The 13,877-nt window shown below is 38.5% G+C and overlaps 1 protein-coding gene across 2 annotated transcripts in view; it reads left to right on the top strand.

Moving 5' to 3' along the window:
* Positions 1-13,877, top strand: part of SCFD1 (sec1 family domain containing 1) — a 109,261-nt gene that overhangs the window by 40,974 nt on the left and 54,410 nt on the right. For both annotated transcript variants that reach the window (XM_051822744.2, XM_051822745.2), the window contains 4 exons: positions 7,382-7,521; positions 10,717-10,807; positions 11,402-11,475; positions 12,742-12,823. In XM_051822744.2, the coding sequence (XP_051678704.1) occupies positions 7,382-7,521; positions 10,717-10,807; positions 11,402-11,475; positions 12,742-12,823 (387 nt within the window). The remainder of the gene's footprint in view (positions 1-7,381; positions 7,522-10,716; positions 10,808-11,401; positions 11,476-12,741; positions 12,824-13,877) is intronic.

Below are 13,877 nucleotides of genomic sequence, written 5' to 3'. Positions count from 1 at the left end.
CCTCATCTTCACTGCTAGGTCAAATACCCACCTCTAAAAGGTTATCAGAGAAGCATTTAAAAATAATTTTCTTTAAAAAAAAAAAAAGAAATTTATTTTCTTAGCTATGTAATTGTAATATTACATGTGCCTAGAAGTATAATTCAAGGGTTGATACTTAGGAGTAGAAGTTGAGGCATAGTAGGTAAGCCACTTTGGATGCCCACATCTCAAATCGGAGTGCCTGAGTTCAAATCATGGCTATGCATCTGACCCAGATTCCTGTTGATGCTTACTCTGGGAGGAAACAAGTGGTGGTATCTGCGTTCCTGTTGCTTGGAGACACGGATAGAATTTGAGGTCCTGGACCTGGCCCAGTCCTAGCTGATGTGGGCATTTGGGGAGTGAACTAGTAGCCAGGCTCAAACTGGCACACTAATTTGGGATGTGGGCATCTCAAGTGGCAGCTTAACCTGTGTGATAACACCTGCCCCTGAATCTTTATTAATGACAAATCTCTTAGGCCATATGTTGTTAGTCTATGTTCAGGCATTTTCCTTAAAGTCAAAAGGATAATGTAAACTTTACTATTTAGTCCAAATAAATGCACATCTTTCTATACTTGTTTATAGGAAGTTTCTATGGAAGGTTTGTAAGCTATGTGAAAGCCCAGAACATATCCTTAATCTCAATCTTTTTTTAAAAGATTGTATTTATTTACTTATATGAAAGGCAGTGACAGAAGGTGGGAGAGACAGAGACAGAGATCTCCCATCTGCTGATTCACTCACCAATTGGCTACAGCAGTCAGGTTTAGGCTAGGCCAGAGACAAGAGCCAGGAACTCCATCTGAGTCTCCTGCGTAGTACTTGGGCCATCTTCTGATCGCTACCCAGGTGCATTAATAGGAAGCTGAATCAGAAGTTGAACAGCTGGGACTTGGGTCTTGAACCAGCACTCCGTTAATAGGATATAGGGCAGTGCAAGCAGTGGCTTAACCTGCTTTACCACAACATTGGCCCTGAAATTATATTATTTCAGTGTTATCTCCACATCTGTTGCTGTGTCTGAGTTTTCATTTAATCCAATAGTGTGTACTTAATAATATTCTGTTAGATTATTCTTTCTTTGCCTTCTTTAAATTCATTTTTTTCTCCTTGTCATCATTGGCCAAAGATAAGTAGTTCTAAGTTCTGTCTAATCAAAATGCAATGTAAATTATCAGTGTAATTTTAGCTTTTGTAGTAGCCACATTAAAAAAGAGCAGGTAAAATTTTTAAATTTACATAATATTTTCAAAGTATTAAAATTTTAACATATAATTTAAAACTGAAATATTGTATATTTTCTTTTCTAAATGTGAAGTCTTATACGTTTGGTGTATATTTAACACATTAGCACAGTTCTAAATCATAAAGCTCAAATTTTTCACAAGTTTAGAGAATGAATAAATTGCGGCCGGCGCCGCAGCTCACTAGGCTAATCCTCCACCTTGCAGCGCCGGCACACCGGGTTCTAGTCCCGGTCGGGGTGCCAGATTCTGTCCCGGTTGCCCCTCTTCCAGGCCAGCTCTCTGCAGTGGCCAGGGAGTGCAGTGGAGAATGGCCCAAGTCCTTGGGCCCTGCAACCCATGGGAGACCAGGAGAAGCACCTGGCTCCTGCCATCAGATCAGCATGGTGCGCCGGCCGCAGCGCGCCGGCCATGGCGGCCATTGGAGGGTGAACCAACGGCAAAGGAAGACCTTTCTCTCTGTCTCTCTCTCTCACTATCCACTCTGCCTGTCAAAAAGAAAAAAAAAAAAAAGAATGAATAAATTGCTTATGAGCTTGAGTTAAGATTACCTCATGAAGAGTAGTAGAAAATGTTTGCAATCTGGAAGGTTTTCTGGTTTGTGATTTGTAGGGTTCTGAGGAAGGCTGCCTTATTAAGAATGAACAAATTTCCCAAAGATACTGCTGATACTGTATAAAATACTGTGGATTCTGAATTAGGATAGGTTAGCTTTGGCTGCTCAACCTAAACCAACTTTGAAACTTCAGTGGTATAAAATAATAAAGATTGATTTAATGTTCACAGTATTTTATGTTCCTTGTCCAATCTAGATGGACAAGGAGGAACTCTGCTCATAATAGTCATTTGCAAATTTAAGGTGATAAAACCCATCACTATGGCAAAGCACAAACAATTGTGGGTTACACTTTAAATCTGCTTACACTTTAAATCTATTGATCGATTTCTAATAAAAACACTAATTCAGAGAATCCTGTAATGAACCCTTATGTACCTCATTCAGCTTCCCTGGCATTCTGTGATCTCATGCATAAACACTTAAGCATGTAGCTATTAAAAAAAGATATCATTGGGGAGCCGGCACCATGGCTCACTTGGTTAATCATCTGCCTGCGGTGTGCCAGCATTCCATATTGATACCGGGTTCTAGTCCCGGTTGCTCCTCTTCCAGTCCAGCTCTCTGCTGTGGCCTGGGAGGGCAGTGGAGGATGGCCCAAGTGCTTGGGCCCCTACACCCGCATGGTAGGGAGACCAGGAAGAAGCACCTGGCTCCTGGCTTAGGATCAGCGCAGCGCTGGCCGTAGTGGCCATTTGGGGAGTGGACCAACGGAAGGAAGACCTTTCTGTCTCTCTCACTGTCTATAACTCTACCTGTGAAATTAAAAAAAAAAAAAAAAAAAGATATCATTGGGGCTAGCGCCATGGCGCTCTAGGTTAATCTTCCACCTGCAGTGCCAGCATCCCATATGGGTGCCGATTCTAGTCCCAGTTGCTTCTCTTCCAGTCCAGCTCTCTGCTGTGGCCTGGGAAAGTAGTGGAGGATGGCCCAAGTGCTTGGGCCCCTGCACCCACGTGGGAGACCGGGAGGAAGCACCTGGTTCCTGGCTTTGGATTGGTGCAGCTCTGGCCATTGCGGCCACTTGGGGAGTGAACCAATAGAAGGAAGACCTTTGTCTCTCTCTCTTACACTGTCTGTGACTCTACCTGTCAAATAAATAAAAATCTTTTTAAAAAAAGATATAATTAACATATTCAACAAAATTAACAATAATTCCTTGGTGATATCTTACACCAGCTCTATATTCATTGTCTTCTGATTGCCAAAGATGCATTTTTATAGTTGGTTGGTTCATATAAGCATCCATGTAATATATATCCGTTACATTGATGACATCTCTTAAATGTCTCAGTTCGCAGTTCCTCCCTCTCCAATCCTTTTTTATTGTCATTTTGGTTGAAGGATTTGGATCATTTTTCTGTAGAATGTCCTATATTTCTGCATTGGGCTGTGGTATAATTTGACATGTTTCTATATCTTCAGTGTCTAGAAATTTGATTATATTTGGTTCAGTTCTTTGTCAAGACCACTTAGTAGCAATGTCGTGTAGCTTCTATTTTATCATATCAGAAGGTACTTAATGCCCGTTTGTCTCAATGCTAATAACATGATTATCCATTCTCTTTGAGATAGATTTTTTTTTAAAGATTTATTTATTTATTTGAAAGGCAGAGTTAGAAACAGGGAGATCTTCCATCCACTGGTTGACTCCCCAAATGACTGAAACAACCGGGACTGGGCCAGGCTGAAGCCAGGAGCCCTGAACTCCATCCCAGGTCTTCCACATGGGTGCAGAGGCCCAGTACTTGGGCCATCTTCTGCTGCTTTCTCAGGCACATAGGCAGGAAATTCATTTATCCTTTCACTGAAAACTTAAGGGGCTACCTGCAACACCAGCATCCCATGCAGGTGCCAGTTTGAGTCCTAGCTGCTCCACTTCTAATCCAGCTTCCTGTTAATGCACCTGGGAAAGCAGCAGAGGATGATCCAAGTGCTTGGTCCCCCGCCTCCCCCATGGGAGATCCAGGTGAAGCTCCTGGCTTCAGGCTGGTCCAGCCCCATCCTTTGCAACCATTTATTTGGTAAGTGAACCAGTGGATGGAAGATATATCTGTCCCTCTCCCTCTCTAACTCTGCATTTCAATTAAGTAGGTAAGTTTTTTTTAAGGTTAGCTTTGACACCCACGTCAACACATCAGAATGCCTGGGTTCAATAGCTGGCTCTGGTTTCTGACTTAGTTTCCCAGGGGCAGCAGTGATGCTCGACAAATTGAATTCCTGCCTCCCACATGGGAGACTTGGATTGAGTCTGGCCCAGCCCCAGCTGTTAAAGGTAGACTCTCATGCATGTGCTGTCTTTGTCTCTCTCTTTCTCTGTGTGTCAAATAATTTTCTTTTTAAAATGAAAATGTTCCCTAGGGGATCCCACACCGTTTTGGAGGTTAGAATTCTTAGATTTATGTACAGAGATGTGGCAGCATAGGTGCTCATCTTCAGATGACGGACATCATATTTCTTTGCTGCAGGGCAGGATAGAAGCCAAAGGCATGGGAGACATTGCAGGAGCTGATGGGCAGTCTCCTTTCCTCCTCCCCACATTCCTCAGTCCTCTCCACTGCCATCATTATCAAAAATGTTTGTGTTCCCTAGTTTCATGTGTGTTTTATCTCATGTTTTATTTCTCTTGATTAATTTGATATTACAAGTTAAAGAATCTCCTTAATGTGTTATGGTCACCTCAATATGACAAAATGTTGACATTTTACTCATTACTCCAGAGTACATCTGTTGAATCAACTAGGAATTTAATTCGAGCTAAAGGGGTAGTAAATTCTTGCTGAAGTTTTTATTTTACTTTGCTTTGTAATAGACCTTAGCTCTGCATAGATAGGTATCAAGTCCAAAGGTGATTTTGTTAACAGTTAATGTGGTGCTACTGAACTGCTTTAATTTGTGAGAGTGAAGTGAGACTTCTGTTTTTAGCACTGCCTCAAGGGACTTGTTCAGATCTGGTGATTCAGCGCACCATTATCCATCCTTCTTAGTAAGGAAGATGTGACTGTCAGATGGAAACAGTTAGACTCTGCCATGTTAAAACCAAACCGGTTGTCTTCTCTTTGTATATAAATGTTCTGTCACTTTCACGATGGAATACAGCACAGAATGCCCTAACTTCTCAATTTTCAAAATTGAAATTACTTTTCCTTATTTGCCTTGCTATTATGCAAACAGTAGAAATGTTCTTGCTACTATTAGGTTATTTCTCAGAACTCTTTAACATCTTTTATTCCCTTATCATTTTGTATTTTCTTTTAAGAATTCCATCAATACTTCAGTGATAATATGCTCTCCTATCTTTAGAACAGTAATTTTACTAACAAGTTTTTGAGTGAGCTTTGTCATCACCACAGAAATTGTACTTCTCTCAAATCTGGAAGTCATAAAGCTTCACTGCTTATGAAGATGCTTCTTTTCAGCATCATTAGCTGTGTTCAGTTTTAAAAGTTAGACTTCTCAGATGTAACTGTTAATATCTAGTTGGTGTTTAAAATGATTTTCACAGGTGTGTTATTTTTACTTTCTTCCTATACATATGATTTGTTGTGCAAACTGAGTTTAGAAATGGAGGTTGGGAAACAGGAATTCAGGGAGGTTACTGATATTTTGCTACATGATAACGTGAGGAATCTACTGAAAGACAATCTTAATAGGTTAAAATACAGCATAGTATATTCTTTGTCACCCAGCCATGTTTTTGTAACTCTCTAATCTTTAAACTACCTGTACCACAGAAGGCTACACATGTTATACATTACAGAGAATTTCAAGTGATGGTATGTCATTCTTTCTTTCTGCAATAGATTTCTTTCTACAGTAGAATTAAAATATAATGCTCAGAAGCAGTGCTCCTAAAGTCAGATTTCCTAGGTTTTAGTCTTCATTCTACCATATATTTTTGTGTAACCTTCGACAAGAAACTTATTTCTGTATGCCTCAATTTTTCTTATCTTTGAAATGGGAATTTTGTTATTTCTCCTAAAGTTTATTATAGTTATTATAATAAGATGGTTATAAGGATTAAATGATTTAATATACTAAAAATAGTGCCTTGTACATAAAAGCTATTCTTTCTGTGATTGTTTTCCTCTTTGGTGGGCTTTAATACAACATTAAGAGAAGGCTGCCTTGTCGCTTTTTTAATTTATCTGACAGAAAATAGACCCATTACTCCCACTATGGCATTCAGACATCTATATTTTCATACTTTTTTATGTCAAAGGGGAAAAGAACAAAGAAACCTTATTATGAAGGATTTTAATGAGAAAGTTACAGGTTATATTATGAGGGTCTGGGGTTAGTATTGATGATTTTGTTTTATCTAAATGATTTTAAATTGTATTTGGAATATTTAATTTGCTAAGATCTAAAATAATTAATTTAAAATATGTACAAAAATCTTAGAACCGAGCTAATTGTATTTTATCATTGATAATTTCTTCATATACTTTCTTTCCAGCTCATCATTTACTTACTTGATGATAGCCATATTTTCTTTGTAAATCACTGTTCTTCAGTAGAACTGAACCATAAAACACAGCTATAATGAGAAAACCCACAGAGCCAATTTAGGAAAGGGAGGAAAAGATAGAAAAGATATTTATTTATGAGGGCTCTTCAAAACATTAAGGGAAAATGAGTATTATGAAAATATACATGGATTTTAAAAAAAAAATTATTCCAAAGTAAACTCATCTTTTAATTTCACTTTTCCACAAACTCTTTGAGGTACCCTCATACTTTTGCTTCTTTCTTGTTGTGTGTTTATATTTTGATAAAGGGCGAAAAATTAAAAAATAGTCCTAAGCATAAAAGATTAGCTACCCCTGGTCTGATTGGCTTTCAGGACTTATGTGAAAAGAAGTGCTATTATTATTGTAGCTTCTATTAAAAATTGTTTAAAATGCAATCTAACTATCAAGTAACACATCAGAATTATAAAACTCTTGAAGAGTTTAGTTATTTTTAGGATTATGTGTGTTGCTAGAAATAATAAAGTAGCAAGAGGCCTACTCATATAAATTGATTCAGCCAAACATTGGGTATTTAGCCATGATAAAAGTGAAATAGACCTACATACTGATATTAAAAGGGCTCTAAAATAATTATTAATAGAAGAAATGTATAAAATAACCTAATATTAACCTAATTTTAAGATATTAACCTAATTTTAATGTAAAATTTAAATTATATATATACTAGTATAAATATATAAGTATATAAATATTTTTCTAGGATGCACAAGAACTTTAAAATTTTTTGTTTTTTGTTTGAAATTTTAATCATACACATATAATACTTCCATAAACAGTTAAAAGTGCATTGATTTGTAACAAAAGATTGGAAGGAGGTTTTTTTTACATTTTACAGCTGTATTGTGTCCTTGCCGATGTTAAAAAGCAAGAGTCTATGTTCATTATCTTCCATACTCTTGGAAATGTTATGGCTCTTAAACTCAAAACATGATTTTTTAAAGTAGGATTACTTTCTCCTAGGATTTCCACTTAAACAGAGTTAATCTGGAAGAATCTTCAGGAGTGGAAAACTCTCCAGCGGGTGCTAGACCAAAGAGAAAAAGCAAGAAGTCTTATGATTTAACTCCAGTTGATAAATTTTGGCAGAAACATAAAGGAAGGTAAATAAGAAAAATAGCCCATAAATAAGTGTCTTTTACGTCCTGATTCCTGTGTTTTTATTCATTGTTGCTTTGTAATGGCCACTTCTATTTCAACTATGCTCATCCCATATGATTTTGCAGGTTGTACAGATAGTCTTTCTAAACTTTTTTTGTGCCTTTCATTGAAATGGGGTTTTGTTTTAGGGAACCTTTGGGGTGGGATTTTTCCTTTTTGTTCCACATTTGCCTTAATGCAAACTCCATTTTATACATCTATGAAAAGAGTACCTAAGCCTGAAGCCCAGATGTTAATTCAAAGTACATTCAAACTAATAGTTTAGAAAATTGTTGTAACTGGCACATGACTTACTGTAGGCAGAGTATATATCCCATGTGGTGTTATGTTCCCTTCAGGTTTAGGACACTTCATGGGCTCAATAACTGCTGTAAAAGTTCCCTAGTGCTCATAATGGCTAGAAAAGTCATTGTAAACAAAGAAAGAATCATTCTTCAGAGAAGAATTCTGTATCCAGAATATATCCAATTAAGGATATACATTATTTTTAATATTTCAAGTATATACATATGTCTGGTATACAGGAGGCTTGAAAAAGTACACACACATTTGTGTGTTTTGATATAGCTTTTTTTTTTTTTTTTTTTTTTTTGACAGGCAGAGTGGACAGTGAGTGAGAGAGACAGAGAGAAAGGTCTTCCTTTGCCGTTGGTTCACCCTCCAATGGCCGGCGCCGCGCTGCGGCCGGCGCACCGCGCTGATCCGATGGCAGGAGCCAGGAGCCAGGTGCTTTTCCTGGTCTCCCATGGGGTGCAGGGCCCAAGCACCTGGGCCATCCTCCACTGCACTCCCGGGCCACAGCAGAGGGCTGGCCTGGAAGAGGGGCAACCGGGACAGAATCCGGCGCCCCAACCGGGACTAGAACCCGGTGTGCCGGCGCCACTAGGCGGAGAATTAGCCTAGTGAGCCGCGGCGCCGGCCTTGATATAGCTTTTTTTGGCATCATTTTACATTTATGTTTAAGGAGAAGTGGATATAGACTTGATTCAGCATGTTGGGATTTTAAAAATATGTTTTATCTTTCTTTTACTGATAGATTTTTTTAAATAGTTTTTTTAAACGGAAAAGCACATTACTATAACAAAGACTTGACTTTCTCTGCATATTTATTTAAACATGGCAATATTAAGTATTTAAACCATGTCTAGGAACAGGATAAGCAGTCAGCTGAATAGTATGAACTTTAATCGTACATTTATAAGCAGGAATAGTCCCCTTACTCTGCATATCATACTATAATGAAAATATGAGCACAGAAGACATTAGGAGACAGCATAGAATTCAACAAGTGACTTAAATGTTTCTGAGGTTCAGTTTCCTCATCAATAAAATGGGAATATGATAATTCTACCTATTGCCCTTATCTACCCATTGCCATATTTCAGAAGATTGTTTTGAAGGTATTATGAGATGATGAATATAAAGAAATAATTTGCCTGAAGTCGTTCATCTTTTATTGGTAGAGTTGAGGCTAGAACCCAGTTCTGGCAGATGCCAAAGTGTGTATCGTAAGTCTTATAGTACTTACCTCAATAGACTGGTTAAGATTAGATGAGATAGTAATATAGTAAGCATTCAACAAACAAGAGCTGTAATTTTCTGTTAGCTCTAAAGCCTAAAGATATTAGAGAGTTTGAGGATCATTTAGTGTAAAGCACAGTTTACAGAGGAAGCTAGGGCCCTGAGAGGGTAAGAGCTTTCCTGCGAACATGGTTTCCCTCATCATGAAAGAAACAGGGGCTTTTTGACTCCCCTGTGCAGTGCTGAGGCCTCAGTGCTGTGTTTTTTGCCAGTATAGACTCTGCTGGAGCCAGGGTTAAGTGCCTGGGGTTGTCAGGTAAAACTGGACTTTGTTCCTCAGAATCCCGGCTGAACTCCTCTTTCCTGCCAGTCTCCCCTGGCTGAAGTGTGCTAATCACGAGTTGGGTATTTTCAGGTGTCAGGGCTGAGGAAGGAGAGAAACGTTTTGGTTTCACTGCTAATGAGACATGACCTTTCCTTTCTTGAAGGAGAAAAGTTTCTGGCCTCCTCTAAGGCTGTGGACCAAAGCACACTTACTTTAACAGGCATTTCATGATCTAGAAATTTATCGAGAATCTCACGACTAGTGCTGTGTGACACTTCCTACCTGAGCTGTTCAGTGATTGCAGAGCAGTTGTGGGCGGAGTCTGTGTAAGCTGCTGCCAAACTGCACAGGCCTGGAGGAGACATCAGGCTTTAAACCCACCAAATCATGGCCAAGTGCTGCTTTTCCTAGTAGGGCTATTAAGAGTACTGAGTTACGGCCGGCGCCGCGGCTCACTAGGCTAATCCTCCGCCTAGCGGCACCGGCACACCGGGTTCTAGTCCCGGTCGGGGCGCCGGATTCTGTCCCGGTTGCCCCTCTTCCAGGCCAGCTCTCTGCTGTGGCCCGGGAGTGCAGTGGAGGATGGCCCAGGTGCTTGGGCCCTGCACCCCATGGGAGACCAGGAAAAAGCACCTGGCTCCTGGCTCCTGCCATCGGATCAGCGCGGTGCGCCGGCCGCAGCGCGCCGGCCGCGCCGGCCATTGGAGGGTGAACCAACGGCAAAGGAAGACCTTTCTCTCTGTCTCTCTCTCTCACTGTCCACTCTGCCTGTCAAAAAAAAAATAAAAAAATAATAAAAAAATAATAAAAAAAGTACTGAGTTACAATACTTGTTTTTCACAGTTACTTAGAGGTGGTACTCTATAAATGGCAATCTTGTAGTCGCATAGACCCTTTGATTAATTTATTTAGGTGGGGGTAATGTTGGGTTCAAATTGTGTCATGACTTGCATTCCTTTGGTTTTCAGTCACAGATATTTGACTTTGCCAGAATATGGGTAGAGAGAAAATCTGATAACTCTAATGGAAAGAATAGAAGTGAACTTTAAAGGTGTTTAGATTTATATGTATTATGATAACATTCTAGAGAAAACAGCATTTATTATATAAATAGGTATCAGAAAGACATATAGTTGTATACTTAGTGTTTCTGCCTTTGTACATAAAATATTCAAATCGTAATAAGTATGTGAAGTCCTAATAAATCTTCATTGTATATATTTTAGAATGCACACAAAAATCCATCTTTTGATGTCACTCTCACAGTTCCTCTTGTATAATACCATTTTAGTCCATTCCCAGAAGTTGCAGAATCAGTTCAGCAAGAACTAGAATCTTACAGAGCACAGGAGGATGAAGTCAAACGACTTAAAAGTATTATGGTAAGGTTCTGCTTGCTTTCTAGGAATTATAAGGCAGAGGAAGGGTATCTGGAGCGGTAAAGAGGTTTACTTTTTTTCTCATACAAATTCAAGGGCATTTATTTTAATATTTCAATAAATATTCTTTGTCTTTTTCAAAAAGAAATATAAATATTGAGGAAAGTAAAAACTTTTAGAAAAAATATAAATTTATTATGTGAAAAACTATATATAAGTGCCTTCATCTCAGTGCTGCTCATTCGACCATGCCTTGATCTAGCCTCAAATTTCATCTCTACTGTTAATTGCTGTGTGACCTGTGGCAAGTCTCTGGGCCTGTTTCCTAACCAGAAAATGCCAGCTATTCCTTTATTTAGTCATCTGACCATTTATCAGACTGGTGGTAACTAGAAATTTTCTGTAACAAAAATAGATGTGCTTGTTCATCGGAGAAGAATTGTTATTCTAGGTGAACTAAATCGTATTTTGATGGGTAGCCATAGGAATGTGTTGATTTTTATGAATGGGACTAAAAATATGCGTAGTTACTAAGACTGGTTTTTTTGTATGTTTGTGTTTTTGTTTTGTTTTGTTTTGTTTTTTTTGCTTCCCCAGGGACTAGAAGGGGAAGATGAAGGAGCCATAAGTATGCTTTCTGACAATACTGCCAAGCTAACATCAGCTGTTAGGTAAGTAAGCAGTATTTTCTGCCTTGAAGTTTTTCTCTTCATAACATTTCCTTTGAGGTTAAAAGATTGGCTGTTTTTAATAAGAAGAAATAGCAGGGGGGCCGGGGCCGTGGCTCACTTGGTTAATCCTCCGCCTGCGGTGCACCAGCATCCCATATGGGCGCCGGGTTCTAGTCCAGGTTGATCCTCTTCCAGTCCAGCTCTCTGCTGTGGCCCAGGAGGGCAGTGGAGGATGGCCCAAGTGCTTGGGCCCCTGCACCCACATGGGAGACCAGGAGGAAGCACCTGGTTCCTGGCTTCAGATCGGCGCAGTGTGGCGGCCATTTTGGGGGTGAACCAATGGAGAGAAGACCTTTCTCTCTATCTCACTAACGCTGCCTGTCAAATAAAAAAAAATAGTAGGTAATAGCAGATACACCACTGAGTTTAAAAAGAGTTAAATTTTTGCATTTAACATGTTCATGCTCATTTAAGTCCCTGCTAAGATGTGTAGATGATTATTTGCTTATTTCACCTGTTATAAATATTTGCTTATTTCCCGTTATAAATATGTAATGGGAATAATTTTACTAGGAAAAAGTATTGATAAAATAGGACACATTATTTTATTAGTAGTACTGTATTTTCTTCATTGAAGATTAAGTAGTAGTTTTTACACTTTGAATGCCATCAAGGAAGAGGAAGGAAACATGTTTTCGAAACATAGGTAGGAGCCAGTGTTTGGCTTAGCCGTTAGGTCTGCTGCATCCCCTATGAGAGAGTACCTGGATTCAGCCTGTGGTTCCAGCTACTGAGTCCAACTTCCTGCTAATGTGAATGCTAGGAGGCAACAGTGATGGCTCAAATAGTTGGGTTCCTGCTCACCTGCAGTGGAGACCTGAATTGAGTTCTTGGCTTAATTGAGGGCACCTGGGGAGTAAACTAGCATTTGGGAGTCTCACACACAGACATTTTTCTAACTTAAAAAATAGTCAAAAGCATGTTTCCATTATTCTGACTTTATTCTAAATCTCCAAACTTTAGAGAAAGTGAAAGAGTAGAAATAATGATATTTGGGAGCAAGATTATTTTAAAATAAGCATTAAGTATGGCAGTACTATGTTTTCAAACCTAGAGATTTAATCAGTTGTTAGTTTCACTTTATCATTTTGTTGCTGTTTCAATGTTCTGAGTTTTCTCAGAGGAAACACCCAGTCCTGGGCTTTTAAAGTCTGTCATTATCTTAGCAAACCTAATGGTTTATTGTTAATTTTTTTATTCTTACAGTTCTTTACCAGAGCTCCTTGAAAAGAAACGACTTATCGATCTCCATACAAATGTTGCCACTGCTGTTTTAGAACACATAAAGGCAAGTTTAACTTTTTCTCCCACAGCATGACTTGTATTTGTATAGGGTTTTATACTTTGTATGATGCTTTCATAGTTATTATCTCCTTGAGCCCTCACTGTAACATCATGAAGTATAATTTAGTATTATGTTCATTTATTTGCAAATGAGGAAGTTTACCAATCCAGAAAGATAATTGAGTTGCCCAGGGTTACATGTTTAGTAACTAGAGGTCAGAATCAGTGATATTCTATTCTGTTGCAACTGTGTCTCTGTAAATGTTACTCTTTTAATAATAGGCTTCTGTCTGTCAGTAATGCAGATTGAGAATTATGGTTCTGTCTAAAATATCCATTAATAGCATTACCTCATTTATGTGACTTGGTTAAACTTTTTAGTTTAGATGAATCTGTTAACATTAAAGCTTCTTACTGTCTCTCATTGAATTGTGATTTTTACAACAAATATATTGGGGCTCCCATATGTTGTTATCATAGTTCTTTTTCTCATTGCTTCTTTCATAAATCCCCTAGCAGCTTATTTATAATCAGACTTTCAGTATTCTGTCATTTGTTCCCAGGATGTAGTGCTGAATCCCAGTGGCAAATTGACCATATGTGAAGGATTAGTTATTACTGGTTCCTGCTTAAAAAGCTGAACATAATTGCTGCATGTCGAAGATGTTAGCACCTTAGATTTATGAAGAAGGAACGTAGCATTTTACTTTTTAATCATTTAAAAAGCCATAAAGCATTAGAATGGAGCTATTATAGATTGATAATCTGCACTGTACTACGTTGAATTTAAATTATATCATTCTCTTAAGCTGACAGCCTACTTTTTTTCTTGGTTTCATATCATGATATTGATACTTGATATTTTTCAGGTACACACAGAAATAGAAACTCAGTTGTGCAGTCTGTAGATGATTCTGCTGTTCATATTTTCTCTTCCATATGTAGCACATGTGTAAAATGTTAAAAGGCTGTTTAGGTTTGTTATTTACCTGAGATCACTGGCTCCTGTGGAAGTAACATACACACACAGCTACACACCCTTCCATGTGAAATACAGG

This window comes from Oryctolagus cuniculus, chromosome 12, assembly GCF_964237555.1.
Source record: "Oryctolagus cuniculus chromosome 12, mOryCun1.1, whole genome shotgun sequence".
In the NCBI taxonomy this organism is placed as follows: domain Eukaryota; kingdom Metazoa; phylum Chordata; class Mammalia; order Lagomorpha; family Leporidae; genus Oryctolagus; species Oryctolagus cuniculus.
The sequence above is the reverse complement of the archived record's forward strand: the minus strand, read 5'-3'. Positions and strand labels throughout refer to the sequence as shown.